This window comes from Callithrix jacchus, chromosome 13, assembly GCF_049354715.1.
Source record: "Callithrix jacchus isolate 240 chromosome 13, calJac240_pri, whole genome shotgun sequence".
NCBI lineage: Eukaryota > Metazoa > Chordata > Mammalia > Primates > Cebidae > Callithrix > Callithrix jacchus.
The window spans coordinates 24,047,393-24,068,538 of record NC_133514.1 but is presented as its reverse complement, the minus strand read 5'-3'; the positions used below and the strand labels follow the sequence as shown (position 1 = coordinate 24,068,538).

Genomic DNA, 21,146 nt, shown 5'->3' with positions numbered 1-21,146 from the left:
GAGACCCTGTCTCCATGTCTCTACTAAAAATACAAAAATGAGTTGGGTGTGGCAGTGGACATCTGTAATCTCAGCTACTTGAGAGACTGAGGCAACAGAACCACTTGAACCTGGGAGGTGGGGGTTGTAGTGAGCTGAGATCACACCACTAAACTCCAGCCTTGGCAACAGAGTGAGAATCTGTCTCAAAAAAAGAAAAAAAGTTATTGGCCTCAAATATTCTGAGGATGCTGTTACTCTAGCCCATTTCTCCCTCCTTGCGTTTGTGCAGTTACTGCCCAACACCCTCCCAAGAACAAGCGTCCGAAAGAACCAGGGGAGAACAGAATCAAACCCACCAACAAGAAGGTGAAGCCAAAAATTCCTAAAATAAAGGACAGGGACTCCGCGGATTCAACACCAAAGACACAATCTATCATGATGCAAGTGCTGGATAAAGGTCGCTTCCAGAAACCTGCCGCTACCCTGAGTCTGCTGGCGGGACAAACTGTCGAGCTTCGATGTAAAGGGAGTAAAATTGGATGGAGCTACCCTGCGTATCTTGACACCTTTAAGGACTCTCGCCTCAGGTAAGCGTTTTTTTGTTTTTTGTTTTTTTTCAAACTGTGTAGGGTTGAGGATTTGTAATAGTTAGCGAAAACCCTTATTAACTATTATTTTTGTTTTATTTTATTTTTTTGAGACACAGTTTGGCTCTTGTTACCCAGGCTAGTGTGCAATGGTGCAATCTCAGTTCACCATAACCTCCGCCTACCAGGTCCAGGTAATTCTCCTGCCTCAGCCTCCCAAGTAGCTGGGATTACAGGCATGCATCACCACACCTGGCTAAGTTTGTATTTTTAGGAGAGACGGGGTTTCTCCATGTTGGTCAGCTTGGTCTCAAACTCCCGACCTCAGGTGATCTCCCGCCTCAGCCTCCCAGAGTGCTAGGATTACAGGCGTGAGCCACCATGACTGGAGTTAACTATTATTACACATTGTTTCTGACATGTACCATTTTACCCTCATAGATTATAAACATAGAAGCTCAAAGAGCAAAAGTCATAGATTTTATTTCTTTACCCAGTTAAAAAAAAAAATTGCAAATCCTACCAACATTGGTTGAAAGAGTGAAATTTTATAAGAAACCATATGACAAAACCATATGACGATTTTAAATGTATGATGAGTAAAATTTTATAGGAAGCCAAAATTTTATAGAAAACTATTATGCGTAGAGATAGATGTTTAAAAATTCATATTGTGTGGCCAGGTGCAGTGGCTCATGCCTGTAATCCTAGCACTTTGGGAGGCCAAAGCAGGCAGATTATTTGAGGCCAGGAGTTCAAGACTAGCCTTGCCAACATGGTGAAACCCCATCTCTACAAGAAATACAAATTAGCCAGATGTGGCAGCACACGCTTTTAATCAGCTACTCGGGAGGCTGAGGCAGGAGAGTCGCTTAAACCCGGGAGGCGGAAGTTACAGTGAGCCAAGATTGCACCACTGCACTCCAGCCTGAGTCGGCTCCACTCCAGAGCGAGTCTCTGTCTCAAAAAAAAAAAAAAAAAAAATTGTGAAAATTAATGGACTCAATGTTTTATGTTGTTTAAGTAATCATAATGAAAACTGAAATGACCTAACAGGAGATTTCTGTGAGCAACTTGACCAGATTATCAACTTCAACTACTTTTCAACTGCTTCTGATTATTTTTACCTTCATAAATCTATGATTATTGTATTCAGAGGCCTCAGCTGGTAAGACCACCAATGATTTCTCATGTTTGAATGAGTACCTTCAGGAGGCTGGGCTTCTGGACCAGGAAGTGTGGTTAAGTTGGTGAAAACAGCAAGTGTGAGAAGCAAGAAAGAAACACGTACTTCCCAGGGAGCTGGGAGGAACCTGAGCACAGGCTGTGACTGGGGGGGCGCGTATTGGTTTAGAGTCCTGTGCACCTTGGCAAAGTCTCCTAAACTCCTCTGGGTGTCAGTTTTCTTATGTGTAGAATGAAGGGTAGGGGATGAAATCATCTCTAAGATTCATTCCAACCCTATTTCCGTATACGATGGAGAAATACAGTGGATTAACAGTGAAGAAATATCAGATGTTATCTGAAATGACTACAATGGGAAAAAGAAAGGCTGCAGGCTAGGTGCAGTGGCTGATGTCTCTAATCCCAGCACTCTGGGAGGCCAGGGTGGGCAGATCAAGAGATCGAGACTATCCTGGCCAACATAGTGAAACCCCATCTTTACTAAAAGTAGAAAAATTAGCTGGGCATGGTGGCAGCTACCTGAAGTCCCAGCCACTTAGGAGGCTGAGGTGGGAGAATTTCTTGAACCTGGGAGGCAGAGGTTGCAGTGAGCCGACATCATGCCACTGCACTCTAGCCTGGCAACAGAGCAAGCCTCAGTCTCAAAAAAAAAAAAAAAAAAAAAAAAAAGCGGTGTGGGGGCTACAGAGGGCAGGTATTGCAGAATCTGCACATTCACAACAGATTCATATTTCCACACAAACTCTTTCTGCAGAAATTCATCTCCCCCAAGGACGTCATTACCCACTTGTTTACCCAACCAGAAGACAGGGGAGCATCCGTGCCTCCTCCCTCTCTCCTGCGTTCTCTACATCCAGTCAGTCACCAAATTAAGCCAATTCAGGCTTCACTTTTACATTTCAAAATTCTGTTAGTTTGGTGCAAAAGTAATTGTGGCTTTTGCCATTGAAGTAATGATGAAAAACTGCTATTAGTTTTGCACCAGCCCAATATATAACTCTATTCCCTCTTCATAGAAATTGAACCTTCTTCCGGGTATGGAAATCTGTCTACTTTCCATTCCTGGAGTCACTGTCTCCTGTCTCAACTGCTGCTCTTTCCTGTCTCTGATACTGCAGTCACCATGCCTAGGCTAGGGCTTCTCACTGCAGCTAGAGCAACACTTAAACGTCAGAGTGGCCCAGGCGCCATGGCTCACGCCTGTAATTCCAGCACTTTGGGATGCCAAGGCGGGCAGATCATGAGGTCAAGTGATCAAGACCGTCCTGGCTAACATGGTAAAACCCTGTCTCTACCAAAAATACAAAAAAATTAGCTGGGCATGGTGGTGTGTGCCTGTAGTCCCAGCTACTCCAGAGGCTGAGGCAGGAGAATCACTTGAACCTGGGAGGTGGAGGTTGCAGTGAGACCCCATCTCCAAAAAAACTAGAGTGGAGCATGTGGCTCCCTTACTCACCACTCGGTGGGTTCCCTTGGGGATAAAGTCCAACCTCCTGACCTGACAGTGAGGCCCTCCCTGACCTCTGCCATCTCTCTGGAGTCACCTCTCATCTCACAATCAGTCACTCTGCTTTCCCTTCCCGGGGCTCCCGTGAGATTCTCAAAAGCACCAGGTTCCTGAAACCCTAAAGTTTGCTGCTTTCATAGCCAGGATCACTCTTGGACCCCTCATCTCCGGTCTAACCCCAGCCCAGGCATCACTTTGTCTGGGAAACCCGTGGCAGGCCTCCCCAGCTGTGCGTTCCCACAGCACCTGATGCTTCCTCTTCCCAGCTCTCTTCACACTTACTACTTTTATTTTCTGTTAACATCTGTCTTTTTCACTGAGACCTGTAATCCCAACACTTAGGGAGGCTGAGGCGGGTGGATCACGAGGTCAGGGGTTTGAGACCAGTCGGCCAAGGTAGTGAAACCCCATCTCTACTAAAAATACAAAAATTAGCCAGGGGTAGTGGTGAGCACCTGTAGTCCCAGTTACTCAGGAGGCTGAGGCAGAGAATTGCTTGAACTTGGGAGGCAGAGGTTGCAGTGAGCTGAGTGGTTGGCGGTTAGCCTTCTCTATTGAATGCTTGACTGACAAGCGCCCCTGATACATTTGCCCTTCTTAAAAACACCTGCACCCACCCCTACACACACGCCTTGGAGAATAAATAAAATACACATATAAGTAATATTAATCCATCTACTTATGTCTCTTATCCTCCTGTATTAAGACATCTTTCACTTTTTTATTTTGCCTCGACCCTCTAGCATTGTGAATATAACAGGATAGAGTCCTTCTTAAGGTTCAAGTGGGCTGGATAGGGAGTGGAGAGGGAGAAAGTGAATCCACTCTTCCTGCTTCGTTCTCCACACTTGAAGTGCATGTGTATAATTGAGAATGTATGGGTATTCTGCTTGGAACAAATCTGGAAAGACTTACCACTATATACATTTGTGTGGTAAAAAACACAGTGTAGATTTGCCCTCTTAATAATTTTGAATGCCATGCATGGTGGCTCACACCTGTAATCCCAACACTTAGGGAGGCTGAGGCGGGTGGATCACGAGGTCAGGGGTTTGAGACCAGTCTGGCCAAGATAGTGAAACCCCATCTCTACTAAAAATACAAAAATTAGCCAGGGGTAGTGGTGAGCACCTGTAGTCCCAGTTACTCAGGAGGCTGAGGCAGAGAATTGCTTGAACCTGGGAGGCAGAGGTTGCAGTGAGCTGAGATGGCGCCACTGCACTCCATCCCAAGCAACAGAATGAAATTTCATTTCAAAAAAAAAAAAAACTTTAACCTGACTTCGTGGTGCATGCCTACAGTCCCAACTACTTGGGAGGCTAAGGTGGGAGGATCATCTGAGCCCGGAAGTCAAGGCTGCAGTGAGCCGTGATTACACCACTACACTCCAGCCTGGGCAACAGGAGTGAGAGACTATCTAAAAAAAAAAAAGAAAAAAATAATAATTTTGAAGTGTATGGTATTGTTAACTATAGGTGCACATTGTTGTATAAGAGACCTCTAGAATGTTTTCATCTTGCACGGCTGAAACTCTGTGCCCGCTGAAATCCTCCTCTCCTAGCACTCTTTCCTTGCAGTCACTTTGCTACTGTCTGTTTCTATGAGTTTGCCTACCCTAGGTACCCCATATAAACGGAGCATGCAGTGTATTTGTCTCTTTGTGACTGGCTTATTACTCACAGCATCGTGTCCTCAAAGTTCTTTGATACTGCAGCTAATAATGCAGTTTTCTTTTTGTTTAAGGCTGAGAAATATTGTATGTGTATATACTACCCTTTTTTTTTTTCTTGAGACGGAGTGTTGCTCTGTCACCCAGGTCGGAGTCCAGTGGGGCGATCTCTGCTCACTGCAATTTCTGCCTCCCAGGTTCAAGCGATTCTCCTACCTCGGTCTCCCAAGTAGCTGCGACTACAGGTATATACCACCACACCCGGATAATTTTTGTATCTTTAGTAGAGAAAGAGTTTCACTGTGTTGGCCAGACTGGTCTCAAACTCCTCACCTCAACTGATCTGCCTGCCTCGGCTTCCCGTAAGCGCTGGGATTACTGGTGTGAGCCACCATGCCCGGCCTCTCCTACGTTTGTTTTGTTTGTTTGTTTTTCTGAGACTGAGTTTTGCTCTTGTTGCCCAAGCTGTAGTGCAATGGTACGATCTCTGCTCATTGCAACTTCCACCTCCTGGGTTCAAGCAATTCTTCTGCCTCAGCCTCCTGAGTAACTGGGATTACAAATGCCCACCACCACACCCAGTGAGATTTTTTATATTTTTAGTAAAGGTGGCATTTCACCATGTTGGTCAGGCTAGTCACAAACTCCTGACCTCATGATCCACCCTCCTTGGCCTCCTAAAGAGCTGGGATTACAGGTGTGAGCCACTGCACCTGGCCTGTTTTGTTTTGAGACAGAGTCTCACTCTGTCACCCAGGCTGGAGTGCAGTGGTGAGATCTTGGCTCACTGCAACCTCTACCTCCCGGGTTCAAGTGACTCTCCTGCCTCAGCCTCTGGAGTAGCTGGGATTACAGGCATGCACTGCCATACCTGGCTAATTTTTGTATTTTTAGTAGAGACGGGCTTTCACCATGTCGGCCAGGCTGGTCTCAAACTCCTGACCTCAAGTGATCTGCCCACCTTGGACTCCCAAAGTGCTGGGATTACAGGCATGAGCCACTGTGCTTGGTCTAGACTACATTTTTTAATCCATCATCCAGCGGTAGACATTTAGGCTGCTTCCACTTTCTGGCAACTGTGAATGCGGCAGTGAACATGGATGTTGCATATATTTCTTAGAGATTCTACTTGGTGTATACCTAGAAGTGAGATTTGCCACATACATTTTAAATGACCTTATTCAACAAAGTCAGATTCATATACTTTTTATAAAAAAACAAAATTGATATAATTTAAATTCTGAATATTATTTAGTCTTTGATTTACACAAAGCTTAGAGAATTCCATACTTGAAGATTTGGCATTTTCTAAGAGTATTTTCAAATATATTTAAATTATAGATTAAAACATATTTGAAAACATTTTAAAGACTCAGAGTAGAGTGAGCATTAATCTGAAGAGAAATATTCAACATCTGAAAACAAATTTTGGCTTTTTAACATTAAATAGTGTTCATTCAAAGCACAGCAAGGGCCTGAGAGGAAAGTAATGACAGATGTGGGCTTCCAAAAACTTTATGAAATGTGAAAAAATGTGAAAAACATCTAGTTTTCATGATTCATTTCACACTAGAGATTCAAGAAATGGACTCTTGACATCGTTCCCAGAAATGGTGCCTTTGGATAGAGAAGTATTCATTCTGTATTCTTTTTTCCATAGAATGAGTTCTTTTCAGGGCTATGAGTGTTGAGTTTGGATGTTCCCCAGATCTTCATCCCACAAAGCCTTGTAGATTTTTTTTTTTTTTTGAGATGGGAGTCTTACCCTGTCACCCAGGCTGGAGTACAATGGTACAACCTTGGCTCACTGCAACCTCTGCCTCCCGGGTTCAAGTGATTCTCCTGCCTCAGCCCCCAAGTAGCTGGGATTATACTCACCCACCATCACACCCAGCTAATTTTTTTTTTTTTTTTGTATTTTTAGTAGAGATGGGGTTTCACCATGTTGGCCAGGTTGGTCTCAAACTCTTGACACAGGTGATCCACCCACCTCAGCCTCTCAAAGTGCTGGAATTACAGGCATGAGCCGCCGCGCCCGGCCCACAACTGAAAAATGCATACAATAGTCTATGCAAGTTAGTAAGATTTGAAGAGCACCACAAAGCTTGCCAGGCATTTCCTCTACGTGACTATATGATCTAAAAATTCCTAACCATAGACTTATTCCTCTGTGTTAAGTCACGACTTCCAGGAGGTCCTTGTTACACAAAATAAGTGAGAAAAAATAAACCAATCAGAATTCATTAAGAGTTATTCTCAATCATATTTTTTTTTCTTCAAGGTACAGTCTTGCTCTGTTGCCCAGGTTGGAGTGCAGTGGCACGATCTCAGCTCACTGCAACCTCTACCTTCTGTGTTCAAATGATTCTTGTGCCTCAGCCTCCCAAATAGCCAATACTACAAGCACACACCACCACACTTGGCTAATTTTTGTATTTTTAGTAGAGATGGGTTTTCGCTATGTTGGCCAGGCTGGCTCAACCTCCTGGCCTCAAGTGATCCATCCACCTTGACCTCCCAAAGTGCTGGGATTACAGGCGTGAGCCACCTCGCTCGGCCAAGCCTTGTAGTTTTAACCAATATTGGTGGCTTTCTGGAAGCATGACCACATTTATCCTAATGTAATCTTCTGACTACTTCATCTTTTCCCACTAAGTCCTGAGATGTTCTTGACACTCAGCTACAAAAGCAGGTAAACAGAGACAGCAATGTGTGAAGAAGAAAGAGGTTTAATGAACTTTTAGAGTCCTAGAAAGTAAAATGCCCAAGTAGAGAAAAATGCAGTATACATTTATTCTTCCCAAAGTGCTAAGAATGTCATAGTTGCTTATTAAATACTTGAATAAATTAATATATCTGGCTTTATTCATCAAGGCATGAAATATTTTGGTAAATGATTAAAAGACAATATCAAGAAAGAAACATTCATGTCACCTAAATATAATTTGGTATCTCTGTTGGATTGAAGGATGCCGAAATCCGTCTCTTCCTACTGATTTTTCACAGTGGTGTTTTAGCAAGGATACTGCCTCAGTTCCTTAGCCTGTAAAACAACATGGTCCCTAAGGACCCACTCAACTGTGAATTTGAGATGTGGGAAAATATGTGTTGAAAGCAGTATTTCATTAAGTTAACCTGTTCTAACCTGCAGTAATTTCATATAGATTTTTATGTAGATCTGCGTATGATTTTGTTGACGGTGTGGTATTCCATCAACATAACACAGCATTGTCTTCTTACCTGGTTCCCAGCTTGTGGCTGTTTGAGGTTATTACTCTCACAAATAGTGCAATTATAAACATATGTAAATAACTTGCTCTGGTGGTTCATGTGCCTAACACAGAGAAAGCATTCCGTTTACTCAATAAGGATAAATGTGTTACTGTACATGTTTCCTGCTGTGAGAATAAAGATGGAATGTTATGGAACAGAGATGCCAGAGGCTGAGGCACAGCTGGGTTTGATTCCTCCCTTTATCACTAACCAGCACAGTGATCTGTGATCAGTAATTTCCCTGGAATACAGTTTCCTGATCTGGAATATAAATATATTACTGCTGATTTATTTAATCAATTCTTCATAATCTGGGGTCTGTGTCCTTTTTCCTTCACGAAAGAAGAAGCCCCTTGAGGGCAAACAGCACATATGTGGTTCATCATCAGATTCCTAGCACCTAGAATGTCTGACACATACCAGAGCTTACATTTTGGCTTCCCCAGGGGTTTAGGGCACATGTCAGAAGTCCATTCCTAGTCCTTCATTCATTCAACCTTTTTTTTTTTTTTTTTGAGACGGAGTCTTGCTCTGTCGTCAGGTGCCAGGCTGGAGTGCAGTGGCGCGATCTTGGCTCACTGCAACCTCCACCTCCCAGGTTCAAGCAATTCTCCTACCTCAGCCTCCCAAATAGCTGGGACTACAGATGTGCCCCACCACGCCCAGCTAATTTTTATATTTTTGTAGAGATGGGGTTTTACTATGTTGGCCAGGATGGTCTTGATCTCTCGACCTCATGATCTGCCCGCCTCAGCCTCCCAAAGTGCTTCATTCAATCTTTAAAGAGAATTACTGAGTGCTGATGTGTGCCCTGCATGTATTGGGAGGTGTGTCTGCTAGGCAAACAACACAGTATTTCATATCTGTGGTGCATGTCACCTGCATCCATCCTCATTGTCTCAGAGCCTGATATGGTTCGGCTGTTTCCCCTCCAAAATCTCATCTTGAATTGTAATTCCCATAATTCCCAGGTGTTGTGGGATGGGAAGAGGGCAGTGGCAGATAATTGAATCATGAGGGCGTTTCCCCCATACCGTTCTCATGGTAGTGAATAAGTCTCACGAGATCGAATGGTTTTCTAAGAGGAAACTCCTTTCTCTTGGCGCTCATTCTCTCTCTTGCCTGCTTCCATGTAAGACATCCCTTGCTCTTCCACCAGGATTGTAAGCCCATGTGGAAGTGTGAGTCCATTAAACCTCTTTCCTTTATAAATTACCTGGTCTCAGGTATGTCTTCATTAACAGTGTGAGAACAGACTAATACAGAACCTGTTGTTATTTAGCCTCTTAGAGCCATCAGTCAGTTGACTCTTCCTTCTTCCTCTTTATCCACATTGCCCCTTTATGTCTTATGTATTCACGTCTCTCTCTCTTTTTTTTCTTTTTTGAGATGAAGTCTCACTCTGTAGCCCAGGCTGGAGTGTAGTGGCATGATATCGGCTCACTGTGTTCTCCACCTTCCTAGTTCAAGCAATTTCCCTGCCTCAGCCTCCCAAGTAGCTGAGATTTATAGGCTGATGCAGCATAACCAGCTATATATTTTTTTTGTTTTTTTTATATTTTTAGTAGAGATGGCGTTTCACCATGTTGGCCAGGCTGGACTCAAACTCCTGACCCCAGGCAATCTACCCACCTCAGCCTCCCAAATGTTGGGATTACAGGCGTGAGCCACCATACCCAGTCCTCTCTATTTTTTAAAATTTCATTTTTCCCTAACTTACTGGGGTACAGGTGGTATTTTGTTACATAGGTTCTTGAGTGGTGACTGGTAAGATCCTGGTGCACCCATCATCACCCAAGCTGTATGCACTGCACCATATTTGTCATCTTTTATCTCTCAGCTCCTCCCACTCTTCCCCCCAAGTCCCCAGAGTCCATTGTATCATTCACGCCTTTGTGTCCTCATAGCTTAGCTCCCACATATCAGTGAAAACATACGATGTTTGGTTTTTCTGTTCTTGAGTTACTTCACTTAGAATAATAGTCTCCAATTCTGGGCTGTGTCTTTCTACTGAACTCTCAAACATGTCCTGAGTTCCTCTGCTCTCTGTTCTTCCTTCATTTCCACTTGGAAACTTCTTATCCTAAATGACCTTGTTCATCTCCTTTCTCTTGTCTGCACATGGACACTGAGCACTGGAAGGAGCCATATAGCTGGCCATGTGACTGAGGCTGTCAGTCGATGTGGCCACGTCACTTCTCCCTAGCAAAGCTGAATACAGCTCTCTGGAAAGGTCACTTTTACTCTTTAAACCTCTGATGTCCACCTCTCTCACTTTCGGCTAATGAAGTTATCCCCTAGATTGAGAAATTGGAGCTTCAGTCACCTTAACTTTCTCTTAGCACTTCTCCTTCCCTGCTCTACCAATGATAGGGGAAGAGGATTAGGATTTTCCCTCCTGACTAAGGCCAAAGCACCAGCTGTGCCCAGGATCTCATCTCTACCTATTGTCTCAGGAACTTTGACACATCACTTATTCCCTCTTCATTCTGGGTGGTCAACATCTCCTTGAAAAGGATTTATGGATCCTTTTCATAAATCTTCACCAAATTAAGAAGTTCTGCCCTGACCCCCATGCACCCTCCAGCCATCTTCCTCTCTGCTAAACTTCACAGCCGTTCTCTGGAAGGAGTTCCATCCTCCTATTCACTCTGTGTTTTGTTGTTTTGTTGTTGTTTTTTGAGATGAAGTCTTGCTCTGTTGCCCCGGCTGGAGTGCAGTTGCATCATCTCAGCTCACTGCAACCTCCGCCTCCCGGGTTCAAGTGATTCTCCTGCCTCAGCCTCCCAAGTAGCTGGGATTACAGGTGCATAGGACCACATCCAGCTTTTTAGATTTGTAGTAGAGACAGGGTTTCACCATGTTGGCCAGGCTGGTCTTGAACTCCTGATCTCAGGTGATCCACCCGCCCCAGCCTCCCAAAGTGCTGGGATTACAGGTGTGAGCCACTGCCTCCAGCCTTCTATTCACTCTTCGATAGCTCTGCCTGACTCCTGGCCCCATTATTCCACATGGCATTTTATCACCAAGGTCAACAAAGGCACAAAATCCAGAGTTCACTTTTCTATGCCTTGGGATTTCCTGCACCAACTCCATTTAGCCGAGTGAAGCATCCCTGTCTTGGCTTCCACAGTCCTGTGTCCTTCTGGTTTTCTCTCTGTCTCCCAGCCCTTCTGGAGTCCTCTTCGCCAGATCTGAATCCTCCACTCCTCCAGACATCAGTGTTGGTTCTGTATCCTCCTCTCTACATGCTGGCAAATGCCCTCAATTTGTCCTGTATTACATTAAATGTTTCTTCTTAGCTCCAGACTGAGCTATCCAGCTGCCTGCTCTCAGTATCTGCTTGGAACTTTCATGAGCCTTTATTTAAGCTCATCCATCTATCCCAGCAACAGGGGAGGCCAAGATGGGAGAATCACTTGAGGCCAGGACTTTGAGGCCAGCCTTGGGTAACATAGCAAGACACTCATCTCTTAAAAAAAAAAAAAAAAAGTTTAAAAATTACAGGTGTGGTGGTACATGCCTCTAGTTGAAGCTTCTCAGGATGCTGAGGTGAGATCACCCGAGTCCAGAAGTTCAAGGTCGTGGTGAACGATGATCCATGCCTGCACTCCAGCCTGAACAACAGAGTGAGAACCCATCTCTAAAAAGAAACTTTAAAAGTTAGCCCAGCATAGTAGTGCACACCTGTAGTCCCAGCTACTTGGGAGGCTGCGAGGATAAGGTAGTTTGGGCCCAGGAGCTTGAGGCTGCAGTGAGCTACAATTGTACCACTGCTCTCCAGCCTGGGAGACAGAGCGAGGCCCCAGGTCTAAAGAAATAATAAACAAACTGAGCTCATGATCTTTTTCCACACCTGGTAATCCTCCTGTGTCCTTCAGTTCAGGGAGTGGCACTAATTCTATCCAGTTGCTCTTGACCAGAGGCCCAGGAATCACGCTGAATACCATTTTCTTTTTTCACTCCCACATTCAACCAGTGATGCTACTATCTAATTATTTGTTGCATTTTCCCACTCTTCCTATCAAAGTAGCAATGACTCGATACTAACTGTAGAGGGTGTCTATTTCCTGATGTTTTCCTCACGCCCGACTGTCTCCAACATGCTACAGGTCCTCCATATGTATTCCCATGAATGAATGGTGCCCAGGGCACTGAGCCTGGAGGGGATCTAAAGTCAGGCCCCTGAGATCATGTGACCTGAGACTCTGGAACAAGCTCAAAGACCTTTCGACCTGAAAGGGACCTTCTGGTGGTTTTGCTTAAGCCCCTCTTTTTTTGTTCTTTCCAACTTTTAGGTTGAGTGTGTCTATGTGTAGGTTTGTTACACGGGTAAATTGCATGTCACGAGGGTTTGGTGCACAGATTATTTCATTACCTAGATAATAAGCTTAGTACCCAATAGGTAGTTTCTCAGTCCTCACCCTCCTCCCATTATCCACTTTCAAGTGCGCCCCCATGTCTATTATTCCCATCTTTGTGTCCAGGTGTACTCAATGTTTAGCTCTGTCTTAAAAGTAAGAACATGTGGTATTTGGTTTTCTGTTCCTGTGTTAGTTTACTTAGGATGGTGGCCTCCAGCTGCATCTGTTGGCTGCAAAAGACATGATTTCATTCTTTTTACGGCTGTGTAGTATTCCATGGTGTGTATGTACCACATTTTCTTTATCCAGTCTACTATTGATTCACATCTAGGTTGATTCCATGTCTTTGCTGCTGTGAATAGTGCTGCAGTGACCATTTGAATTCTTGTGCCTTTATGTAGAACAATCTATATTCCTTTGGATATGCACTCAGTATGGGATTGCTGGCCCAAATGGTAGCTCTCAGTTCTTTGAGAAGGCTCCAAACTCTGCATGGTAACTGAATGAATCTGCATTCCCACCTGCAGTGTGTAAACATTTCCTGTCCTCCACAACCTTACCAGCATCAGTTATTTTTGGCTTTTGGTTAATAGCCATTCTAACTGATGTCAGAGGGTATCTCATTGTGGTTTTGATTTGCATTTCTTTAATGATTAGTTTTGTTGAGTATTTTTTTCATATGCGTATTGGCCATGTATATGTCTTCTTTTGAGGAAGCCCCACTTTTTGACAGGTAAGGGAACTGAAAGTCATAGAGAAGATGTGGCTGGTCCAGAGTGGCAAGCTGGCAAGTGGCTGTATGGGTCCCAGAAGTTGGGCGCCCTGGTTCCTGAGACAGAGTGGCTGCCCCACTCCAGAGCTCTGTGATATGTCTGGTGGGATAAATTTAGATCACAGGACACTCTTGGTCTGATGGAGGTAGCATCAGGCAAGATAGATTAATTGTTGACTTTGTTTTAAAGTTACAGACTAGACTAAGCAAATAAATCTGATTTCTAAAGATTCAAAACAGAACTGAAAAGCATATACTTACCCAGAATGGCACATCGATTTTTCTTGCTGGAATAGTTTTGAATGGAACGTGGTTGCAATTTCAGATTGATTTAGGGTAACTCTTTCGATGCCAGAGTGTGAAAAGATAGCACTGGGCTATTTGGAGAGAAGAGCTCCATCCAAAGAGTGTAACTGAGGGATGTGCTGTTTTGCAATGCTGGTTTCCTTTGCCTTGCAAAACCCTGTCATAGGAAGGTCCACTAGATGGCAGGTTTCAGCTGTGCTACAACTGTCTTCCTTTCACCAGAAAAAGAAACGTTCCACATGAGAACTGAGTGGACACACCTGCACACTTATGCCTATGGTCCTTTCATCCTTTCAGGCTACACAGTGGTCATGGTTTCAAGTTGTACTTTAAACAGTACAGAATTCAGTTTACCAACAAACACATTTTATTTTACTTTATTTATTTTTGGAGACAGAGTCTTGCTCTTGCCCAGGCTGGCGTGCAGTGGCACGATCACTGCAACCTCCGTCTCCTGGGTTCAAGTGATTCTTAGGAGGCCTCAGCCTCCCAAGTAGCTTGGATTATAGGCATGTGCCACCTTGTGTGGCTAGTTTTTTGGCATCTTTAGTAGAGACAGGGTTTTGCCATGTTGGCCGGGCTCATCTAGAACTCCCAACCTCAAGTAATCCCCCACCACCTACCTGGGCCTCCCAAAGTGCTGGGATTACAAGTGTGAGCCACCGCACTCACCCCAACAAATACATTTTTTTTAAAGGGAGTAGATATTTATAAGCGTATATACCCACAGGGACACATTCATTCCAGCCTCCATTCCCTGCTGGGTCTTTCAAGAACAGTGGCCACCTTGAACAGTGTAGTTGATCCTTTCGAGGCTAACAGAAACATGCTGATGACTGTATTTTCAGGTGCTGAAACTGATTCCGCTTTTACCTCCACTCAGTCCATCCCAGATCCCATAAACATCTCCTCTCTTTGAGAATGGAAACAGCCAAGATACTGTTTCTGACAACAGTACTGTTTGTCAAGCGCTCTGGTTCTCAACTGCTCTGCCCTGTTTCTTTCTTCCAACAATTTTTAAGCATCACACTTTGTTTATGGTCCCTGCCAGGCAGATGCTGGAGATAAGAAGGTGAGCAAAATAGACACAATCTCTATATCTCATAGATCTTTTAATCTTACGGAAGACAGTTAAATGAGCGATTTTATGTGAGTGCCTTGCGAACAGAGGTGTGGTGTCAAGGAGGAGAAAACTCAAGCTCATATCTGAAAGCTGAGAGTTCACTGGGTAAAAAAAAAAGGGTGTAAAAGAATATAAGGAAATTCCAGAAAGAGAGAAGAGTTTGAAGGAAATGCCTAGAAGTGGGGAAGAGTATAGCACCTGGAGCATGGAGGGCAGGTGGATGAGACGGGGCGGTCAGAGGCGGGGAGTGGGAAGGAATTTAGGAGGAGAGATGACAGGAGGTGAGGCAGACCATGGAGGGCCTTCTTGGCCACATAAATTTAGAGTAAAATCTAGGGCAGTTATGACTCAAGGATTTAAAGGCTTTCTAAATATGTATCCATAGAAAATGCGTGATTGGGCAGAGTGGCTCACGCCTGTAATCTCAGCACTTTGGGAGGCTGAGGTGGGTGGATCACTGAGCTCAGAAGTTTGAGACCAACCTGGGCTACATGGCGAAACTTTGTCTCTGTGAAAAAATACAAAAATTAGCCGGGCGTGGCGGAGTGTGCCTACAGTCCCAGCTACCCGGGAGGCTGAGGTGGGAGGATCACATGAGCCTGGGAGGTGGGGGCTGCAGTGAGCTGAGGTCATGTCACTGCACTCCAGCTTGGGCAACAGAGTGAAACTCTGTCAAAGAAAGAAGGAAAGGAGAGGGAAAGAAAGGGGAAAGAAAGAAAGGAGAGGAAAAGAAAGAAAGAAGGAAAGAGGAGGAGGGAGGGAAGGAGAGAGACAGAAAGAACACAGAGTAACATAAACCACAGTGTGAGGGTTGGCACTCCTCACTGCCTTCAGAAGAAAGACAGTGTCTTCCTGTGTCAGTCATATCCTTTCTTTCTCCCAGTGCCCCATATCCATTTCGCTCAAACTGGGTTTTGGTTTTTTTTTTTTTTTGAAGATAGAGTCTCACTCTGTCACCCAGGCTGGAGTGCAGTGGTGCGATCTCGGCTTACTGCAACCTTTGCCTCCTGGGTTCCAGTGATTCTCCTGCCTCAGCCTCCCAGGTAGCTGGGACTACAAGCGCACACCATTACACCCGGCTTTTTTTTTTTTTTTTTTTTAACATTTTAGTAGAGATAGGATTTCATTGTGTTGCCCAAGCTGGTCTCAAACTCCTGAGCTCCGGTGATCCACCCGCCTCGGCCTCCCAAAGTGCTGAGATTACATGTGTGAGCCACCATGCCTGGCCTCAAACTGGGGTCTTCAGATGTATTCTTGGACATAATGTTTTTTTTGCAATAATTAAAAAAATTTTTTTGCTTTCATTTTGTTGATAATATTAAAAAATTATATAAGAATATTCTGGAGTATCTGAATAAGCCCTGCTGCGAGATCAACATGATGCATTTCCATCTTCTCTGCACACATTTCATTTCTTGAATTTCGTCATAATACATTTTCAGGGTTTACAGCAGGAGAATTCTTGGCACCATGCTGAGCCAGGGTAGAAAACGAGAAGAAACTTAGAAGAGGTGGGTCAGGACAAAGGCTTAAATATAATAAATCAATGCTGGTAGGAACAAGGAGATGAAGATTTCAGCTGGGTTGTCAGCAACACCACCACAGCAGTAAAAACAAGATAAACTGATGTGGTAATAAACCCTGGTCCTGCTCCCTGGGAAGTACGGGTCCAGCCATTGTCTTTCAGGATGCCTCTGTGGTATCTGGTCGGATGTTAGCATTTTTTGTAAGAACTGGGAGTTGGGAGGAGTGCGTGGGGCACAGGAGATCTCTTTGATGGTTTGTTCCTCTGAAAACAATAAATAGCTTTTAAGGAGAAGGGAGGGCATCGGGGTTTTCATTTGGCCACAGTTGGCAGCAGCTTACTCCACCCACAGACAAAACAAAGGGAGGGTGGGGACGGAGCAGAGAGTGGGCTCCCGGCCAGGCTCATCACTCCGTCCAGCATCTGGAGGAAGAGTCTAGAAGACATGTTAAAAGGAAAAGAGAAAGATCTTAAGTGTTGATCAACAGAAGAATCCCACTGCTGAGAAAGAATCTTCACAGACTTTGGTAAATATTGCAGACAGCACTCTGATGTTACACTGAGAAAGTTTTTTTTTTCCCAAATAATTTATATTTTTGGTAAACACACAGAACATACAGTTTACCTCTTTAGCCTTATTTAAGTGGACAGTTCAGTACAGACATGTCTTCATGTCATTATGCAGGTGTCTTTTATATTCGAACTCACTGTCCTCCCAAGCTCGTTTTATTTTCTGAGCAGAACACATGAAGATGAGGAGGCTCTCACGTTGCCTTCATTCTTGTCTGGAGCATGGGTCCAATTGGGGTCTAATTTGCAGTGGCCAGTCAAAGGAAACACCACCCCCAAATGCTAATACTTGCCTTAATTGGTCATCTTCCCCAGAAATGACAAATACACAATGTAACCAAAGTTGAAGGTAGAGTGTTCTCTTTCCAGACTCACTGGCACCAGCTCCAGGCCCTGCTGTATTTCCCCAGAGATGGATGGGTGGAGGCAGCAGGAAACAAGACTTCCCCCAGTGTACTTAATGTTCTGACAGAGTTCAGGCTGCCGAAAAACACAGCTCGGTTCCGTTCAGGACATGGGTGGGGGAAGGGTAATAATAGAACTGGGCTCATTGTGCTATCTCAGGATAGAATGAGGTCATGCATGTAAAGCTCTTGGCACACGTGGTAAGCCGTCTCAATATCAATGTACTATTTCTGTCTACCATACTGTACCCAAAGGAGGTAAATCACAAGAAACCAGTTTTTCACACTTTTGTATTTTTGAGATGTAGTCTTGCTCTGTCACGCGGCGGCATGATCTCGGCTCAGTGCAACCTCCACCTCCCAGGTTCAAGCAGTTCTGCTTCAGCCTCCCAAGTAGCTGGGATTGCAAGCCAATGTGCCCCGCTAAGTTTTGTATTTTTAGTGGAAAAAGGAGTTTTGCCATGTTGGCCAGGCTGTTCTCAAACTCCTGACCTCAAGTGATCTGCCTGCCTCGGCCTGGGTATTTTGTTTTAAGAAATGTTTTAGACGTGTGTCTCAATCCCCTACAGACTCTTTGTGTCCATCGTGCTGTGGAGTGCTCACTGACTCTCATGCTAATGGTCCCAAGGTTCTTTCTCTACATCAGCCGTTGTTACTCGGTCTAGTCATCAGGGTGAGGAAAATGGGTTGAAGCATATTCTTTAGTTTTGGGGAAAACGTTTTCTGCTAACTCTTACTTAAAAATGTTTCTACCTACACCGAATATGTATAAAAGCAGAAAAAAACCGTTTCATTCAAGAAAACGTTTCATTTCTTGAGCACTTCTGGTAAGTCTAGGATTCATTATCCCAGGTGTGTTACCCAGCATTAAAATATAGTAAGAAGATCCCAATACAGTGAAGCTAGTGCGTCCAACCAAAGACAATAGGAGTATCACAAAGTTTTTGGTGATAATTTGGGAGAGGCTTACAGACTGGAGAATTGCTTATAGTGCCAGTGATGTATTTTATGAGTGAAACCTTGCTTTGACAAGCACGTGTACATGTGGGTGACGTGTGGAATCACATGCTCAGAAGTGAAAACTGGTGTGTCGGCAGCATGATCATTTTTGATCAAGAATTTGAATATGTAAAATATACATAAAACAACTTTGAAAGGTATGTCCAAGGAGGGAGTAAAAGAGTAAAGGATAAGATGTAAAACGGGAAACTGTGTGTCCTCTAGAATATGACTGTGTAGAATGGCACATTTATAAAAGAGCAAAATGAAGTCAAAGGTCTGCCTCCAGCTTCCAGGCTGGGCTCCCTCCTACCCACCATCCCACCCACACAGCCGGCTGCAGGTGGGCAGCTGCTAAATTGCCACCCTGGGGAGTCTGCCCAGAACCTTCTTGTGTCACTTCCCGTCCCGCATTCCCAGCTTGTCCTCTCTGTCCTGGGGCCTCAGGGGCCTGTCTCCGGCCTTGCTTGGTGCCTTGCTGCTCAAAGAGTTTGGTTGGATTGCCTTTGGGAGGTCATCCTGATATGTCCCATCTCTGCCTTTCAGATCACATCCTACTGTCCAAAGCCCTACTCTTTCCCCATTCTACTGCTTAGAACCCAGGTGAGGGCTGGGCGAGGTGGCTCACGCCTGTAATCCTAGCACTTTGGGAGGCTCATGTGGGCAGATCATGAGGTCAAGAGATCAAAGACCATCCTGGCCAACATGGTAAAACCCCGTGTCTACTAAAATTACAAAACATTAGCAGGGTATGGTGGCAGGCGCCTGTAGTCCCAGCTGGCTGAGACAGGACAATCTCTTGAACCCGAGAGGCAGAAGTTGCAATGAGCCGAGATCATACCACTGCTCTCCAGCCTGACAACAGAGTACGACTCTGTCTCAAAAAAAAAAAAAACCCAAGTGAGAGCTGGTGTCTCACGTTGGAGCAGAGGTCAGAAAGCACCAGCTCACCCTTCCCTGTAACCAGCTATGGGGTCAGTGTTCTTTGTGAACTTGACCTCATAGCTGGGTCAAGGCAGGGGGTTGGGGGTCCTGTGGGTCAACCAATATTAATGCGAGTGAATCAGTGTTGAATGTGCCCTCGTGCATTTATTTATCCAAATAGCTCGTGCAGTAGCACAATATATCACATCAGCTGGTAGGCATCCTGGGGAAAGAGACAGAGGGAAGCAATACCCCATACAAGAGCAGGAGGGGTGAGCAGAGCAAGTGTGTCACAGCCTGCAGTTAAGTAGTTGTCAGCTGAGCACAGTGCATGCTAAATAGCATTATCGTTTGCCTAATGTATATATAAAAACAGTCTGCGAAGTCAGACTGCCGTGTGAGAAAAAAGCCAGAAATGGTCCCAACACAAGCAGCTTAAGAACTAGTGAGATCAAAGACACCAGATTCAAGGACAAAGCAACAGAAGACAGCGTGTGGTCAAGTGTGAGTGTGGAGCAGCTGATGGGAAGGAGAGGAGGCAGCAGATGCTGAGGAGGCAGATGGATTCATTGACTCACTGACGACCTAATTGTAGGAGACCAGGCCTTGAAGATGAGATGGAGACTTGTGCAAAGCAGAGCCAATGAGGGGTCAGGCACGGTACCTCATACCTGTAATCCCAGCACTTTGGTAGGCCAAGATGGGAGGATCGCTTGAGCTCAGGAGTTTGAGACCAGTCTGAGCAAAATAATGCGACCCCGTCTCTTTAAGAATAAATGTAGCTGGATATGGTGGCATGCGTCTGTGGTCCCTTAGGAGGCTGGGGTGGGTGGTTGAGGCTGCAGTGAACCATGGTCACACCACTGCACTCCAGCCTGGGCGACAGAGCAAGACTCTATCTCAATTAGTAATAAACAAAGAGGAGCTGGCTGGGTGCGGTGGCTCATGCCTGTAATGCCACCACTTTGGGTGGCTGAGGCTGGCGGATCACCTGAGGTCAGGAATTCAAGACCAGCCCGGCCAAGACAAGGTTTCACCTTGTCTCTATTAAAAATACAAAAATTAGCTGGGTGTGGTGGCATGCACCTGTAATCCCAGCTACTCAGGAGGCTGAAGCAGGAGAATCACTTGAACCCAGGAGGGGAGGTTGCAGTGAGCCAAGATCAAACCACTGTACTCCAGCCTGGGTGACAGAGAGAGACTCTGAATAAAATAATAATAAAAGGAGCCAGAGAGAATAGCATCAAATCTCCCACAAAAGACTGTGATATGTAGCCAGCTTGGGGAACCACTGATGTGGCTTGGACCCTATATTTTGCAAGTGACTAGGTTAGAGCCACAGAGGGTCAGAGACTTCCTCATGTTTGCACAGCTTTTAGTAAAGTAAACTGGAATCAAGCCTCATTCCCAAGATTTTTATATACAGTCTCTACACCAAAAAACCAGTTTGTTTATTTAGGTTTCTGATGTTCAGAAGATTTACTGTCAAAATGGCATTACCGTGACCGAGTACCTTAAAAATGTTGGCAGGAAGGAGATTTGGTGGATGTTCCCGCAGTGAATTCGTTGTGCTGGGTGCCAATGGGCCCCCACCCCACTGCTGTTGAATTCACTATTCTGACTTGGCCATAATACACTCACTGTGCCTGCATGCCTACCCATTAGTAATTCACAGCTTGTTCTCTTAGCAGGGTGGCAGAGGCTTGCTCCATTGTCCTGCTCATCTTCAGGACCTATTCTTCCTGAATGCATAGCTACGAGCATTCAGCTAAGCAGAGCTGGGGCATCTTTTTCTCATGTTAACCACAGAGAAGTGCTGATGAGCTTACACTACATGTTAAGATTAGAATTGCCAGATTGATAATAAGGATTGGGCACCCCAATCCAAAAATCCAGAATCTGAAATGCTACAAAATCTGAAACTTTTTGAGCACTATGACATTTGAAGGAAATGTT

The 21,146-nt window shown here is 44.8% G+C and overlaps 1 protein-coding gene across 4 annotated transcripts in view; it reads left to right on the top strand.

The window, feature by feature from the left end:
• The window catches only part of PDGFRL (platelet derived growth factor receptor like), a 69,666-nt gene that overhangs the window by 15,362 nt on the left and 33,158 nt on the right, over window positions 1-21,146 (top strand). For all 4 annotated transcript variants that reach the window (XM_035270191.3, XM_035270194.3, XM_035270193.3 and 1 more), the window contains exon 2: window positions 272-569. In XM_035270191.3, coding sequence (XP_035126082.1) covers window positions 272-569 — 298 coding nt within the window. The remainder of the gene's footprint in view (window positions 1-271; window positions 570-21,146) is intronic.